The 17,346-nt window shown below is 47.1% G+C and overlaps 1 protein-coding gene across 1 annotated transcript in view; it reads right to left on the reverse strand.

The window, feature by feature from the left end:
* si:ch211-106h4.4 (MAM and LDL-receptor class A domain-containing protein 1) overlaps positions 1 to 17,346 on the reverse strand; it is a 37,100-nt gene that overhangs the window by 11,852 nt on the left and 7,902 nt on the right. Inside the window, exons 12-39 of the mRNA XM_023976810.3 lie at positions 14,241 to 14,331; positions 13,917 to 14,057; positions 13,509 to 13,643; positions 13,057 to 13,184; positions 12,797 to 12,965; positions 12,407 to 12,526; positions 11,765 to 11,919; positions 11,180 to 11,275; positions 10,387 to 10,477; positions 9,984 to 10,106; positions 9,662 to 9,764; positions 9,340 to 9,490; positions 8,926 to 9,145; positions 8,472 to 8,595; positions 7,875 to 8,004; positions 7,702 to 7,780; positions 6,445 to 6,606; positions 6,237 to 6,362; positions 5,212 to 5,427; positions 4,835 to 4,954; positions 4,513 to 4,674; positions 4,216 to 4,307; positions 3,775 to 3,942; positions 1,642 to 1,978; positions 1,282 to 1,375; positions 870 to 1,029; positions 487 to 592; positions 169 to 312 (exon numbers count right to left, since the gene is read on the reverse strand). Coding sequence (XP_023832578.2) covers positions 169 to 312; positions 487 to 592; positions 870 to 1,029; positions 1,282 to 1,375; positions 1,642 to 1,978; positions 3,775 to 3,942; positions 4,216 to 4,307; positions 4,513 to 4,674; positions 4,835 to 4,954; positions 5,212 to 5,427; positions 6,237 to 6,362; positions 6,445 to 6,606; positions 7,702 to 7,780; positions 7,875 to 8,004; positions 8,472 to 8,595; positions 8,926 to 9,145; positions 9,340 to 9,490; positions 9,662 to 9,764; positions 9,984 to 10,106; positions 10,387 to 10,477; positions 11,180 to 11,275; positions 11,765 to 11,919; positions 12,407 to 12,526; positions 12,797 to 12,965; positions 13,057 to 13,184; positions 13,509 to 13,643; positions 13,917 to 14,057; positions 14,241 to 14,331 — 3,943 coding nt within the window. The remainder of the gene's footprint in view (positions 1 to 168; positions 313 to 486; positions 593 to 869; positions 1,030 to 1,281; positions 1,376 to 1,641; positions 1,979 to 3,774; positions 3,943 to 4,215; positions 4,308 to 4,512; positions 4,675 to 4,834; positions 4,955 to 5,211; positions 5,428 to 6,236; positions 6,363 to 6,444; positions 6,607 to 7,701; positions 7,781 to 7,874; positions 8,005 to 8,471; positions 8,596 to 8,925; positions 9,146 to 9,339; positions 9,491 to 9,661; positions 9,765 to 9,983; positions 10,107 to 10,386; positions 10,478 to 11,179; positions 11,276 to 11,764; positions 11,920 to 12,406; positions 12,527 to 12,796; positions 12,966 to 13,056; positions 13,185 to 13,508; positions 13,644 to 13,916; positions 14,058 to 14,240; positions 14,332 to 17,346) is intronic.

Genomic DNA, 17,346 nt, shown 5'->3' on the forward strand with positions numbered 1-17,346 from the left:
GAAAATGTCTTCCACGCAACGCCCAGTTGCTGGTACTTTGAAAATGGGTCACTACACTAACCCTTTTTTGTTGCAATAAAATAAAAAATAAAAACAGGGTGTGTTTTAATGTACATCATCATCAAATGAGTACATTGAGTGGTGATGTGATGCAAATGTGGGACTGACCAGTGGTGGTGGTGTGGTCCCCAGCAGGCCCAGTGTTTGGGGTGTCTGTAGGACCAGACTTCACCTGCCAGTCCTGTTCCTCCTCTGCCCCCCGCATCCAGCCACACAGGTCCCTCTCAAAGGAACAGTCATAGGCAGACAGGGCTAGGGAGAGAAAAGTAAAATAGTTACCCAGTGACATGATGTGGCCTCAGCCCGTATTCATAAAGCTTCTCAGAGCGCTGATCAAGGATCAGGTCTAGGATCAGGTCCCCCCCCTGTCTACCTAGTCTTATTCCTTATGATCTAAAAGGCTAAACTGATCTAGTCCTGGCCTACCTGGTGGCTGGTAGGATGTGTCACAGTTGAGGAAGGAGATATCGTCCAGGGCAACAGCACGGGAGACATCTGAGAGGCTCTCCCCGGCCAAGCTTCTGAACACTACCTGAGAGGACAGACAATTACATCAGTACAGTCAACTAGCACGCTGTGGGTCCAGAGGTTTCTCCTGATCGCCTGACCTGAGAACAGAATATTCTCAGCCCTAGTAGAGTCTAGTAGTGGCCAGAGTTTTTCCTGGTCTAGTAACATGGTCAGTTAAAAATGACTCCTGGACCTAAACATGTGGTTTTATGACTCCACTGAAGTACCATGCCAGTTCAATGTACGGCCAAATGGAGTCATATCAACAAAGCTAGTAAAGGGTATATGGGAACACACACCTTGTAGGGCTGCAGGTGTTGACCTAGGGGCAGGTGCTCTGGTCTCCACTGGGGGGCGGTGGTGAGTGTGCGTGACCATAGTGCTACCTCTTTGCCCTCAGCCTCCTGCAGAAGAACACTCAGAGACCCTACACTTTTACCACGCATCTGGAAGTGAAACCTGAGTGTGAGAGAGAAGGGTGGATAGAGAGGGGGGGGGGGGGGGGGGGGGGGGGGGGGGGGGGGGGGGGGGGGGGGGGGGGGGGGGGGGGGGGGGGGGGGGGGGGGGTCGGGGCAGAGAGAGATGCTAATACATGGTCCGTGAGGCTATAATATAAAATATTGTTGAATAAAACTGAGGTCAAAATCCACAGGTAGACATCGAAGGCGGGCTCGTGGCATCAGCTTACTGGCTGTCCTGTCTGTCACTCACAGTATCTGGCAGTAGGGGGACAAGGATGGGAGGGCGGGACTCTGGAGACGAGCCTCGATTTGGGACTGGCTGAAATTGACTGCCATGTAGTAGCCTATACACAAAGTAGGAGCGAGAAGGAAAAGGGCTTAAACATGCAAACTGGAACTTTAATTTCCTGTCAAAAGTGCTGCTGCTGCACTTGCTTTTTAAACTGTGTTGAGGAACGTAACCATCTGTTTTTTTCTTGGCTGATTGTGTTAATAGTACCGATCGAGTTGTCACCTTTATGCTAGATGGTTTTACATGTGCTGTTGCGTTGTCATTGGTAAGTGGTTGTGGTCATGTGTTTGGTCAGTGTGTGTGGTCCATTGTAGTTACCTGTGCCAGTCGTGTGGTCCGTCTCTGGTACTGTGTGGTTTCCGGCTTCCTGTCTCTGCCATCTGTTGACGCCCTCGCTGGTGTCACTCCACAGACACTGGTCACTTTCAAACGTACAGGGACTGGTGGTGGGAGGGACTGAGGACGTGGGTGTGGTTTCAGTTGTGGGAGGGTCTGAGGGAGTGGGTGTGGCTGGATTAGTTGGAGGGACAGAGGAAGGTGGGTTGACTGGCAGCTGGCTGTTGTTAGGGTCGTGGACACACTCCTTGAAGAAGGAAACGTCGTCAACTGCAACCAGACCAATATGGTTATCTCCTCTCTTATACTGGAATACAATCTGCGGACACACAAGCATACGAACACACACACACACACCAAGTGAGCGGATGTGAGCAAGACCTTTTAACAGGTCAACATTCACAAGGCCACGGGGCCAGACAGATTACCAGGACGTGTACTCAGAGCATGCGCGGACCAACTGGCAAGTGTCTTCACTGACATTTTCAACCTCTCCCTGACCCAGTCTGTAATACCTACATGTTTCAAGCAGACCACCATAGACCCTGTGCCCAAAAACACTAAGGTAACCGGTATAAATGACTATCACCCGTAGCACTCACGTCGGTAGCCATGAAGTTGTTTGAAAGGCTGGTCATGGCTCACATCAACACCGTTATTCCTGAAACCCTAGACCCACTCCAATTCACATACCGCCCAACAGATCCACAGATAACACAATCTCAATCGCACTCCACACTGTCCTTTCCCACCTGGACAAAAGGAACACCTATGTGAGAATGTTGTTCATTGACTACAGCTCAGTGTTTAACGCCATAGTGCCCACAAACTCATCACTAAGCTAAGGACCCTGGACTTCCTGATGGGCCGACCCTAGGTGGTAAGGGTAGGCACAACACATTTTCCACGCTGGTCCTCAACACGTGGGCCCCTCAGGGGTGTGTGCTTTGTCTACTCCTGTTCTCCCTGTTCACGCACGACTGCGTGGCCAAGCACGACTCCAACACCATCATTAAGTTTGCCAACGATACAACGGTGGTAGGCCTGATCACCGACAACGATGAGACAGCCAATAGGAAGGAGGTCAGAGACCTGGCAGTGTGGTGCCAGGACAACAACCTCTCCCTCAACGTGAGCAAGACAAAGGAGATGATCGTGAACTACAGGAAAAGGCGGGCCGAACAGGCCTCCATTAACATCGATGGGGCTGTAGTGGAGCAGGTCGAGAGTTTCAAGTTCCTTGGTGTCCACATCACCAAAAAACTATCATGGTCCAAACACACCAAGAAATTCGTGAAGAGGGCTCGACCACACCTTTTCCCCCCAGGAGACTGAAAAGATTTGGCATGGGTCCCCAGATCCTCAACAGTTCTACAGCTGCACCATTAAGAGCATCCTGTACGGTTGCATCACCGCTTGGTATGGCAACTGCTCGGCATCCGGACATAAGGCACTACAGAAGGTAGTGCGTACAGCCCAGTACATCACTGGTCCAAGCTTCCTGCCATCCAGGACCTATATAATAGGCAGTTTCAGAGGAAGGCCCAAAGAATTGTCAAAGACTACAGTCACCCATGTTCTCTCTGCTACCACATGGCAAGCGGTACCGGAGTGCCAAGTCTAGGTCCAAAAGGCTCCTTAACAGCTTCTACCCCCAAGCCATACAACTGCTGAGCAATTAATCATATGGCCACCCTGACTATCTACATTTACATCGACACCCTTCCTACCTTTGTTTTTACACTGCTGCTACTTGCTGTTTGTTATCTATGCATAGTCACTTTACCCCTACCTACATGTACAAATGACCTCTAACCTGTTCTCCCGCACATTGACCCGGTACAGGTACCCCCTGTATATAGCCTCATTACTGTTGTTTTTTTCCTTTAGTTTATTTAGTAAATATTTTCGTAATTATATTTTCTTAACTGCATTGTTGGTTAAGGGCTTGTAAGTAAGCATTTCACGGTAAGTTCTACACCTGTTGTATTCAGCGCATGTGACAAATAAAATTCAATTTTAATTTGACACCAATGAGCCATCCAATCTGTTATGCAATACACACTAAATAATCTCCATGTCACAAATGTCTGTGCGTGTGTTGTCGTCTCTGACCTTGCTGTTGACCGGTACGAACAGTATGACCTCTGCCCTGTGCCAGCTGTAGTCCTGTGATGAGTCTCTGGTCCATAGCACAGTGTCATCAGCCCCATCCTGGTCTGTCCTCAGCCTCATAGTCAGACTGGCCGTCTCCTCATCCTGACTGTAGTAGTAGAACCTCACCTGTAGGGAGAGACAGAGAGCAGCGTCTCACTGAGAGAACTACAGACTAGCTTGAGGAGGCTACGGCACTGCTGTTGGTGCATAGAGATGGAGAGAGGGCACACTTCCTATCTTTGCCCTGATCGCTTCTGTGACAGCACAGGCAGGGCTAAAACAGGCTTTTGTGGCAAGTGCGCCCGCTAGCCACCTCTATGTGTTGGTGTAACATTCGTGTTCATTGTGAACCTTATAGATAGCGATTGACAGAGTGGTTGTGAATGTAGAAAGACTCACGGTGCAGTTGGAGCTGGGTAGCAGCGTGCTGGAAAGCAGCTCTGATATCTGGCCCTTCTCAGTCAGGTGGCTCCCAGGAATCACATAGTGCCCTGAAACATAAAGACAACCTCGTTCTATCTACACCACCGACAGTAGTGGGGGGACGGTAATCTCAGCACCCTGAAGTAAATCTCTCAGGAGCGTTGCTACTCTATAAGTCTGTGATGAAAGACCATGGGGATGGCCATAGGGCAATTCTTGAACCCCCTGATCCACACACTATAATCGGTCTCGAAGTGCACGGAGCGGACCTACCTGCTCCATTGTTTTTGGTGTGGTCCCTCGGCGGCCCGTGTTGAGGCCAGGCGCTCTCTCCCTTCTGGAAGGTCCAGTCAGCCCCGGGGGTGTCCACCTCACTCTCCTCCCAGGAGCACAGGCCCTTCTCAAAGCTGCAATGCTCTTTGTAACCCTGCTTCTCTGGATACACACGGACAGAGGAAAGGGAACACTCAGGATACAACCAACCCGATTAGAGCTCTTTGTTATTATTATGTGACCTGGCCAGGAAAAACTCCAGGTCCTTGTTAAAAGTATGAACCAAGGTTTTCCTGGGTACCAAACTGTCCTTGTCACTCACCACAGTCGGCCTCGTCAGTCCCATCCCCACAGTCGTCGGTGTAGTCACACACTCGGCTCTGCTCCACACACACACGGTTAGAGCAGGTGAACACACCCGCTGGACAGGAGTCCTGGGGCTCTGAGGGGGAGAGAAAACAGAGTTCAGCAAAGACTCACTCAACCTGCTTTAAATCAGCACTGGAGCAAAGTGAGATTCAATCTATATACTGTAGCTCCTGTAATAGACAGGCAGTACTACGCTACGCTATATTCCCCTAAATACAATTGACCACTTAGGATATTGCCATTGTATTTTATACCGTAATTGTTTCCCTTCCGCTACAACACAAGTACCACAACTCATGTCTACAGTCACTTTGCGTGCTTGATGCTCACCAGGCAGACTACAGTTGAGGAAGAGGATGTCGTCGATGGCGATGTCCCCTAGCTGACTGAAGGTCCTGGTCGCCTGGAAGAACAGGGTGAACACATGGGGGGTACGACCCACCATCACCTCCCCCCGACGCCATGCGTTCCCCTGGTCCTCCGACCGCCACCACAGAGGAGTGGTCCTGGAACCCTCCTGAAGAAGCACACTGAGTTCCCCTACACCTACATCAACGCAAGCACACACACACACACAATACACAACACACAATACACACAACCATAAACACTACGACGGTCCATACCAAAAATTGAAACATAAGCAGGCCAAACTCTTTGGTTCGTTTTAAAACCTGCTCTATGTAAAATATTGTGTGCTTTAGCTTGGAAAATAAATAAATGTGACTCTGGATGACAACATAATGATGTTTGTTTCCAACATTAGGTCTGTTTTCCTAAAGAAGTTAAATCCGCTTTGTGTTTTGTTTCCTTGCCTTGATACTAACGAGTATCACGATACTATGTCCCCTAGCTAATAAACACGCATAAATGCAAAACGTGCACATACAGGTAAAGAGTATATTGAAAGAAGGTGCTTCCACACAGGTGTAGCTCCTGAGTTAATTAAGCAATTAACGGCCCATCATGCTGGGCAGGCCATTATTTTGGCTACCGTGGCTATGTTCCTATAGGACGACAATGCCCCCCATCCACGGAGCACGAGTGGTCACTGAATGGTTTGATGAGCATGAAAACGATGTCAATCATACGCCATGGCTGTCTCAGTCACCAGATCTCAACCCAGTTGAGCCCTTAAGGGAGATTCTGGAGCGTCGCCTGAGACACCGTTTTCCACCACCAACAACAAAACACCAAAGGATGAAATGTATATAGAGTTCCAGACACTTGTAGAATCTATACCAATGTATGGAAGCTGTTCTGGTGGCTTGTGGTGGCAGTTACCCGTACATGCATGCACGCACAAACATACAGCACTTATTACGTATGCGTGCAGATGTGCTGGAGCATCTTACCTGTTCCATACATATGGTAGTAGAACTCTAGCAAGCACACAGCACTGGCCTGCTTCATGGTGGGACTCTGCAGCGCTGCAAAGCTGTTCACATCCCCACGGCTAGACTCCACCGCCATGTACCAGCCTGGAGGAATACAGGACAAACAGAGTGGAGTTAAAGTAGAACTACAAGGGTGGTGTGTGTCTTAAATGTCTGTGTGTCTTACCCAGCTCAGTGCCCAGGGTGTGGTCTAGTGGCGGGCCAGTGTTTTCCGTGGTAGTGCCATTCCTGCCCCGCTGCCATGTAAACTGGCCCACACTGACATCCGCCCAATCACAGGTATCGTTCTCAAAGGAGCACCCCACAAAGTCGCTGCTAGTCCCATTGTCTGTCAGGACAGGTGAACATCAAGTCAAAGTTTATTTGTCACGTGCGCCGAATACAACAGGTGTAGACCTTACAGTGAAATGCTTACTTACAGGCTCTAACCAATGGTGCGGAGAAAAAAAGGTGTGTGTGTGTGTGCGTGTGTAGGTAAGTAAAGAAATAAAACAACAGTAAAAAGACATTTGAAAAAAAGAGTAGCAAGGCTATATACAGACACCTCTACAGGCTTATTGAGGTAGTATGTACATGTAGGTATCGTTAAAGTGACTATGCATATACGATGAACAGAGAGTAGCAGAAGCGTAAAAAGAGGGGTTGGCGGGTGGTGGGACACAATGCAGATAGCCCGGTTAGCCAATGTGCGGGAGCACTGGTTGGTCGGGCCAATTTAGGTAGTATGTACATGAATGTATGGTTAAAGTGACTATGCATATAAGATAAACAGAGAGTAGCAGCAGCGTAAAAGAGGGGTTGGGGGGGGGGGGGGGGCACACAACGCAAATAGTCCGGGTAACCATTTGGTTACTGTTCAGGAGTCTTATGGCTTGGGGGTAAAAACTGTTGAGAAGCCTTTTTGTCCTAGACTTGGCACTCTGGTACCGCTTGCCATGCGGTAGTAGAGAGAACAGTCTATGACTGGGGTGGCTGGGGTCTTTGACAATTTTTAGGGCCTTCCTCTGACACCACCTGGTGTAAAGGTCCTGGATGGCAGGCAGCCAGTACGCAATAAAATGCAAATGAATTACTTAAAAATCATACAATGTGATTTTCTGGATTTTTGTGTTAATTCCGTCTCTCACAGTTGAAGTGTACCTATGATAAAAATTACAGACCTCTACATGCTTTGTAAGTAGGAAAACCTGCAAAATCGGCAGTGTATCAAATACTTGTTCTCCCCACTGTACGTACAGTCACTGTGGGGATGACGTCCTCAAACATGGGATGGAAGGACATGGAATAGGGTATGAGGGGACCGAAACAGGTGTAGGGGACAAGGGCCGACAGAGGACAGGGACAGTTAGCTTTGCTGTTTTGATTTTCCCATAAACAGTCTAAAACTATAGCTATAAAGCCTTCCACATTGTTTGTACTGTACCGGGACAAAGCCCTGGCGTTACAATGATGTCATCAACAGCAATAAATCCACGGTCTCCAGATTCTGCGTCTATCAGCACCTAGACAGACAGGGGTTAGAAAGTACACTCAGCTGAGCAGGACCAGTGTGTGAGCGGCTTACAAAGCGTTAAACCAGTCACTCAGTCACTGTACCTGGAATGGGCCGGACTTCTCCACAGAGCCAGAAAAACGGGTCCAGTTGGATCCCCCAGACTGGGTCTCAAACAGTAACTCTTGTTTTGTTGGCCCAGAGCGCTCAAACACACGCAGGGCCCCAGACTCACTGCACAATAAGGAACACATAAAGGGGGGACGATAATTATTCTATTAGAGAAATGTTGACTCCTACCACACTTTACCAATATAGAGCCTGCTATCCCAATAGTAGTAGTTCATATACAGTTCATTACAATAGTACCGTTCCATACGGTGGCAGGTAGCCTAGTGGTTAAGAGCGTTGGGCCAGTAACCAAAAAGTCGCTGGTTCGAATCCCCGAGCCGACTAGATGTAAAAAGAAATCTGTTGATGTGCCCTCGAGCAAGGCACTTTACCCTAAACTGCTTCTGGATAAGTGTCTGCTAAATTACTGAAACGTAAATTACTCCAACCAGAGGGTGGGGTGTGTATGTCTTGTTTTTGAATGTATGTAACTTGTCATATGTGGTTTTAATGTACCAGACACCACACAAACTTCCCACACAAACTTCCCCTCTAAGAAAAGCCAAGTCCCTGTAAGTCTAGGCTCTGACCTGCCATTCATGTGGTACCAGATGGTAAGGCAGGTGGCTTCAGTCTGAGACTGGATCCACTCGGAGACCACCACGGCCCGACTGCTCTGGTTCTGGGGCAGGGCCGGGCTCAGCAAAAACCTCCCTGATAAGAGAACAGATCACAATATAGGTTACGTATACATCAGTCATCATCATAAGGCAGCAACTACCATTTCAGCTTGAGTATCTGATGCACAGGAAAATGGGCTTTGATGTCTGGCTGCACCACATTAAGCTACCAAAACGATGTGTGTACAATCTCCGTGTTAATTTATCGTTATTTTACTAGGTAAGTTGACTGAGAGCATCTTCTCTTTCACAGGTTTAATTGGAAGGGAATCCTATTCTAGCATGATTTTCAACTAGTTGACCTGGATCGATCAACGTGTTTCTCTTTGTAACTGCCTGCGGTGCCTGTGGTCCAAGCCCTCACCCTCTGGTGTCTGACTGGTGTGGTCAGTGTCTGGGCCATGGAAGCGTCCGTCTGCCTGTACCCAGTCGTGTCCGTCTGTCCGGGCCTCGTTGACCCAGGTACACTGGCCAGACTCAAAGTCACAGCTGCCCGTGGGAGTACAGGCTCCTTCCCTCATAGACACGTCATCAATCTGCACCGTCGAATCAGAGCCCGGCGCGTGCTCTGCTCTGAAAACCACCTGGGAGTGTGTGTGGTGTGTGGGGTGAGGGGATGGGAGTTTTGTGGGCGTGTGAAGTCAGAAGAAAGCGGAAAGATATCCATCAGTCACTCGCCATTCCACTTTCCAATGAGGATACCTGGTCATAGGAATGGCTGGTACCACAGCCAATTAGAATGCGTACAGTGTTGCGGTAGCTAGCTAGCTGAGCTAACCTTAAAGGTGTTAGGGGCAGACACAGTGAGTTCTGCCACCTCCCAGCCTGTAGAGGAAGCTCCAGAACGCTGCCACAGAGCCAGGCCCTGCTCCCCGCTCCTCAGGACATGCACTGACAGACGGTCAGTGGAGCCAGCAGGCAGCCAGTACCTAGAGGCGAGGAGTGAGAGATCAGGGCAGAGGTAAAATGAGGAGATTATGGGGTGAGGTTTTTAGTAGGAGAGTGAGGTGAGAAACGAGGCAAGGGGTGAGAGGGGAAAAGAAAGGTGAGGAGAGGCGAGTTGGGAGGAGAGTGAGGTAACAGCGAGGGACTGAGCTCACCAGAAACGAACACACATCCCTGTGGTAGAGCTTAGCTCTGAAGAAAGCAGCTGGGCCACCTCCATCTCCTCAGAGTTCCGCTTCAACACAGTCAGATAGAAACCTACAGGACACAAGACAATCAATAATTGTCATTATAATAGATTGGATTTACGCAGCGCTTTAACGGGTGCTCAAATCCCGCTTTTGCACCAACTAAATTCGCAGCCAAACAATGCCATGCATGACTACTGTTTGACCTGCTTCCTGAAGACGGCCAGATGGGACATCCTGGTTACCACCCTTCCCAAACACAATGATACTGGGCCATAATAACACTCACCGTTCTCAGTTCTGTAGGTGTGGTCCAGTCGGTCCTTCCTGCCTCTCAAACGGTCCCAGCGCCCCTTGTGACTCATGTCTACCTCAAAGTCACACCAGGAGTCTACCTCAAATCCACACGGATCTGTATGAAGCAAACACATATTACCCTGCTGCTTCCCCATACTCTCCCGATTTAGAATATCTTCATAGTCTCAAATCAGTGAGGAAATATATTGCCTACATGATGTGTTTGATATGGTATAACCCCACAGAATGAAATGGAACTCTAGTAAGTGATATGATCGACATAGTATAACCTATGTGCATTAGTGGCAATGTAATAACAACAATCACACTTTCAGTGTTAAAAAATGCTTCACAGGGCAGTGTGTTTATAGAGCCATTATGAACGCATCTCTTACGTTGATCTTTGCAGGCTCCTTCCTTGACTGTGACATCATCGATGGCTATAAACCCACTGCCAGAGGTATTCCTGCTTCCAGAGAACTGAACCTAGACCACAGATGATACATGTGCATGTATTATAGATCCCCATTAGCCAAGGCAGCAGCTACTATTCCTGGGGTCCAGCAAAATGAAGGCAGTTTATACCATTTTCAAAACATTACAATACATTCACAGATTTCACAACACATTGTGCCCCCTCAGGCCCCTACTCCACCACTACCACATATCTACAGTACAAAATCCATGTGCACGTGTGTGTATGTTATCGTGTGTGTATGCATGTGTCTGTGCCTATGTTTGTGTTTCTCAGTCCCCGCTGTTCAATAAGGTATATTTGTATCTGTTTTTTTAAATATAATTCACTGCTTGCATCAGTTACTTGATGTGGAATAGAGTTCCATGTAGTCATGGCTCTATGTAGTACTGTGTGCCTCCCATAGTCTATTCTGGACTTGGGGACTGTGAAGAGACCTCTGGTGGCATGTCTTGTGGGGTATGCACGGGTGTCCGAGCTGCGCGCCAGTAGTTCAAACAGACAGCTCGGTGCACTCAACATGTCAATGTGCACGTGTGTGTACCATCAGGTAAACCTCTCACATATACAAGTAGTGATGAAGTCTATCTCTTCCTCCACTTTGAACCAGGAGAGAATGACATGCATATTATTAATATTAGCTCTCCGTGTACATCCAAGGGCCAGCTGCCCTGTTCCGGGCCCTCATTACCACTGTGTGTGTGTATCCATACCTCCTGTGTGTCTACTATGCTGAGTTGAACCTGTGCATTCATCCACTCTGAATCCTGGCTGCCTTGGCGAGTCCACACCACAGTTCTTGATGTTTTCTACCATGAAGAGAATGATTATAGTTCCATGTACTACTAAATGTTACAGTACTCTTATATGTGGCGGAGTGGAAAAAACAGAACTATTAGTTGAGAAGGTAGTTATGTGCAAGTTAGAGGACAATAGCATAAAAGCTTGGTGATGAAAGGCACTTGTTCAACCGACATTTCAACCAACTGTAGAAGGCTTCTATCTGTTACTCTAAACCCCCTCGCCACTAATACATATATTGACAATGATTTGGGCAATAGCAGTCATCAGGGAATTCTGTATGTTTATTATAATGTAACTAAAGCCCAGAGTTGTAAAACTCCTTATAAAACAACCGTGTAAAACATATACGGCCAGGACAGAGATTAAGCCTAGTCCCGGACTAAAAAACAAGCTCAATTTGGATTCTGAATTGAAAGTACTTCTCAGTCCAAGACCCGGTTGAGTCTGTGTCTGGGAAAGCAGCCCATACTGTAGTAGCTGTCTACTGTACATACCGTCTGCACTAAGAGGTCCAGGTTGGACACAGATGGTCCCAACATGTAATACCAGAAGCCAACGCAGAGGTCCGTGGTTTGGAACGTAAGAGGAACAGAGACGACCGCGGTCTCACCGTCCACGCTACCAGACATATTCACCATCAGGTAAAACCCTGTCACACACACAGGACACAAAGCAGCCATTTTTAAATGACAGTCTTCGCCACTTTGAGTGACACTTGTGGCATATGCAGGGATGTTTAATTTGTCTCCCTATGAGTAATGTGTTGTAACATTTTAGCATGTGAAGAGACTGCCTTCTAAATTTCATCTTGTCTTAGTGTCATAAATAATCCGACATGACCCCCTCCTTTGGACCATCTGGCAGAACGGCCAGAATATGTAGGAGACGGTGCCAGACGCATGACGGAACCAACCCTATGAACTATGCCTATGTAACGTGTAACCAGTATATAAAGGGATCTAACGGGACTGCCCCGTGGGAGAAGCTCACTTCAGACCGGTACATTACGCATCTAAGTTTGACTGTGACCTCTCCAGCATGCTGATAATAAACAATGATTAATTAAAAAATGACCTGGAATGTCCCTGTGTAGAATTTCCATGACAGTAGCTAGCTCTTCAGGTCCAGAACAGTACCTTTGTCATTTCCGACCGTGTGGTCGTACAGCGGTCCATTCCATGGCTGGTCCACCTGCAGGCCTTGGGAGTGGACCCAGTCGAAGGCATCGTCGGTCTCCTGGACACAGTTACACAGGCCTGGGGAAAGACAGGAACATTTTCATCTCATGTAGTTTTCCTATCTTCTCTGTTACAGGCTTATGTTAATGCTTCCTTCACAGTGCTCCTTTATGAAGCTGAACCCTCCCTGCAACTCATAATGCCAATCAGACCAAGTAAATCTTCTTGGAATTCTTCCGCAATTCCAGGAGACTTCAGGCTAAACTAGGAGGGGTTGGCAAACCTATGGCAAAGAGATCTGGGACCAGGTTAATGTATTTCCTGGTAAGCCTCTTCTCTATGCCTCACCATGTTCAAAGGTGCAGTCCATAGGGGTGGCTGGAGGGGTGGTGGGTACTGTGGTGGGGGCTGAAGTGGTTGGGATCAGCTCTGCACAGGTCAGGTTCATCCTAACGTGGATGTCATCCAGGGCTATGGCTCCGTCTTCCATCTTGGGGCGCTTGGTAGAAAATATGATCTGCAACAAAACACATGGTCCAACAATGTCTACTTGAATGCTCACTAGTACATTGGTTGACCGCTGTCTTATTGGTTGACCGTTGTCTGACCTGGTGTGGTCCTGTAGCGTTGTAGTCCACCATGGCCTGATACCAGATTGGGTTGAGTTTACCAAATCTGCTCCATATCAAACGTAGAACACCTGTCTCGTTCACATACACTGTCAGCTCCATCTGCTCTGGGGGGGGGGAAGCAAACACACTTTGTTTTGGTATGTATGACACCAGTAGGCCCTATAGTGGCATGGTATTACACGCACAGGAGGCTGCTGAGGGGAGGACGGCTCATAATAATGGCCGGAACGGAGCAAATGGAATGGCATCAAACACCTGGAAACCATGTGTTGGATGTATTATGTACCATTCCACTGACTTCGCTCCAGCCATTACCACGAGCCCAATTAAGGCGCCACCAACCTCCTGTGCATGCAAGATAGGTTTATTGTTTAGCATTATATCCTTCACCATTGACAGCCATATCAGAGCCAGTTTAGGCTACTTACCCATGAGTCCCCACATGTCCATGAAGTACCAGAACTCTATACATGCATTCTCTACCGCGTCCATAGGTTCACTCTGCAGCTGGGTAATCTCCAGTCCAGAGGAAAATATACCAGGCGAGAAGAGGATGTAGTGTCCTGGAGAGGAGAGCCACAACAAAGTAAAGCCATTTTCTTTAGACAATGAAAACCACACTTTGCCCTGGGTATAAACTTCAGCAGGCTAACACTGTCTTGTGGCACAGGGCCGACCAGGGCTCAAACCCAATTGGTCACACAGGCTTGAAGACTTGTTTTAGCTCCCCAAGCCTAAAGTTGAGCTAAGACTTTAGCTCAGCGGTCAAATACGATCTTGTGGCACAGACAGAGTTGACCTAGGATCAAACACCTTCAGTCACACCGTCAGCCTACCCTGGCCAGAGTTGGTGGTGTGGTCCACTGTTGGAGAGAAGCGTCCTCCACTGGACCCGGACAACCACTCCCAGTCCACTCCTGACGCAGCTGGGGGACTGTTCAGCCAGCCACAGTAGTCCATCTCAAAGTCACAGAACCCTGCAGAACACACACACACTGATGGACGCATGGACTTGCGTGCACACACATATGGATGGACGCATGCACGAACTCAAGAACACACACATAGTAAGAATAGCTTTCTGAGCCTTTCTGGTTTCTGTGTGTATTTTTGTTTTCACATTAACATCCCACTGGTCATCGATCCATTGACACACTCACCTTGGGGTGGACACGGCCCATTAACAAGTGTGAGGTCATCAATGGCAATGTCCCCCTCCCGGTCATCCCCGGCCACAGCCTCAAAGATGACCTGTCAATCAGGAAACACATTGCTGTAATCTTAGTCTATCTATGAACTGTCTGTGTTTGATTGTACTACAATACGTACAGGGTCCATGCTTCATAAGTGTAAATTAGTGGGAAAGTAGATTACAGGGTACAGTAAACAGTGGTCCTCAGCTGAACGTGTCCTTAGCTGAATCCCAGAGTAGAAGTCATACTATATCTAGGGTTTGTCTGAAATGGCACTCTATTCCCTATATAGTGCACCACTGTAGGGCTCTGGTCAAAAGTAGTGCACTATTTAGGGAATATGGTGCCAATAGGATGCCTAGATATCACCCCGTACTCTCATTCTGACTCTCTGTGTGTGCTAGTACACCTTTAGTAGTCTACGGAAGGGTTGAAGTGCACAACCTGACTGCAGATTGCACGTCAGCACTCACCAGACTGTTTGCACAAAACGTATCTGATTACGTTGAGGGTATATTTCCGTTTTTCAGATGATCCAAAGACTATATCGCAGACCATGGCGGACTTTGTGACAAACTCAACCATGTACGTGCCAGCTGTTTTATCTCCAGCACAGAAAAGCAAGATGCCTCTTTTCTTTATCTTTTCATTGGATGATGATTTATGACGCTCAATCAGACGTTTAGCGGTTTACGTGTGATAAAACACTATCAGTGCGGATCTACTTCTAGTGTTAATTCATGTATGACCACAATGTGTGTTTGGCTTTCACATGCAAACGCCACAGTTGGGGTCAATGTGATTTCAATTCAGTTGTGTAGTAATAGTCAGTGTTGGGCAGATTACTTTTAACATGAAAAGTAAAGTAATCAGTAACGTAACCGATTACTTTCAATACTAACACCCCGGGCATATTTTAACTGCAACTAAAAAATAGTAACATGACTATTTCTAATTTGGGGACTGGTGTGAAAGCACACCGATGCTATAATTCACATTATATTTGATATTGTGAGACCATCCACAGGGCTCAATAGAAACTTTTTCCTAACGTTTTTAATTGGCGGCACGAGCCAACAAATTTGGTCATGCGGGGTCAGGCAATAGAACACACGAGTAGTCTAATGATCTTATCTTAAACCCACTCAAATGACCTAAGTCTAATAGACTACTAAAATGGTATGATTCAATAAATCAATTGTTTAAATTAATTAGCATGTCCGAGCAGGAATGCATGATTCAAGATACTGTGATGTATAACCTTAACCACTGATTATCATAACATTTGGGTTGGACAATAGGTTCTATAATTTGCGGTTTGAAATGTTGCTCAATTAGAAAGCATTTTCTTTCCCGCTACACAGAGACAGAGTGAAAGTGAACTGTAAATACACCACAAAGCAGCAACTCTATGGAGTCCAGACAACTTTCTGATTGACCAGGCCTGTGGTAAATGGTTTGGTAGCCTTGCACCCTTGATGGGCGCTCAGCAGGACAATAGAATCTTGCCAATTTAAGAGCATGTGAAAAGTCTTGAGGGTGCACAAAATGACAGCAGTGCTCATATTAGATGAAGAAATCCTAAATGTCATCAGCTGTTTAGGAAAGTAACTGTAATCTTGATGAAAAATGTTTTTAAATCATCCGGGCTGATTACAGTTACTTAATTTTTGTAATTTGATTACTTAATCTCCATTACAAATAATCCATAGTAGTAGTAGCAGCAGCAGCAGCAGTAGTAGTAGTAGTAACAGTAGTAATTGTAGCAGTAGTAATAGTGGTAGTAGTGGTAGCAGTAGTAGCAGCAGCAGTCGTAGCAGTAGTAATAATAATAGTAGTGGTAGCAGCATCAGTAGTAGAAATAGTAATAGAAGTAGAAATAGTAGTAGTAGCACCAGTAGTAGTAGCAGCATCAGTAGTAGTAGTAGTAGCAGTAGCAACATCAGTAGTAGTAGTAGTAGCACCAGTAGTAGTAGCAGCATCAGTAGTAGTAGTAGCAGTAGTAGACACTAGCAGCAGTGGAGTAGCAGAGCAACATCATAGGAGAGTATAGCAGCATCCACCGTACGTATCACCCAGTCGCAAGTAGCACAAACATCAAGTATAGTAGTAGCAACAGATAGAGTAGTACACCAGGAGCAAGCCCCAGTAATACACCAAGTAGTAGTACTAGTAGACATAGCAGTAGTAGGACAGTAAGAGTAGCCCAAGTAGCAGTAGTAGCACCAGTAGTAAGTAGTAGCACCAGTAGTAGTAGTAGCACCAGAGTAGTAGTAGAGCACCATCAGTAGTAGCACACCAGTAGTAGTAGTAAGCACGGCAAGTGGTAAGTAGCAGCAGCAGCAGTGGTAGTAGCAGTAGTAGTAGCAGCACCAGAGTAGTAGCAGCACCATGTAAAGTAGTAGCAGCGCGAGGCGTAGATAGCAGCAGCAGCAGGGTATAGCAGTAGTAGTACACCAAAGACGAGTAATAGCACAGTAGTAAGTAGCACCAGTAGTAGTAGCACCAGGTATAGACCGTAGTAGTAGTAGCACCAGTAGTAGTAGTAGCACCAGTAGTAGTAGTAGCACCAGTAGTAGTAGTAGCACCAGAGTAGTAGTAGTGTTATAGTAGAGTAGTAGTAAGTAGTAGTAGTATAGAAGCACCCAGTAGTAGTAGCAGCACCAAGTAGAGTAGTAAGCAGCGGCAGTGGTAGTAGTAGCAGCGTCATGGTACAGTAGACGCAGCAGCAGCACGTGAGTAAGCAGCAGCACAGGGTAGTAGCAGTAGCAGCCAGTAGTAGTATAGCACCAGTAGCAGTACCAGTAGCAGTAGCACAGTAGTAGTAGTAGTAGTAGTAGTAGTAGTAGTAGAGTAGTAGCAGCACCAGTAGTAGCAGCAGCACATAGTAAGCAGCATTAGTAGTAGGAGCACCAGTAGTAGCAGCACCAGTAGTAGTAGTATGTAGTAGTGTAGTAGTAGTAGCAGTAGTAGTAGCAGCAGCACCAGTAGTAGTAGTAGCACAGTAGTAGTAGTAAGTAGTAGTAGTAGCAGCACCAATAGTAGCAGCACAGTAGTAGCAGCACCAAGTAGT

This window comes from Salvelinus sp. IW2-2015, linkage group LG32 (genome assembly GCF_002910315.2).
Source record: "Salvelinus sp. IW2-2015 linkage group LG32, ASM291031v2, whole genome shotgun sequence".
Taxonomy (NCBI): domain Eukaryota; kingdom Metazoa; phylum Chordata; class Actinopteri; order Salmoniformes; family Salmonidae; genus Salvelinus; species Salvelinus sp. IW2-2015.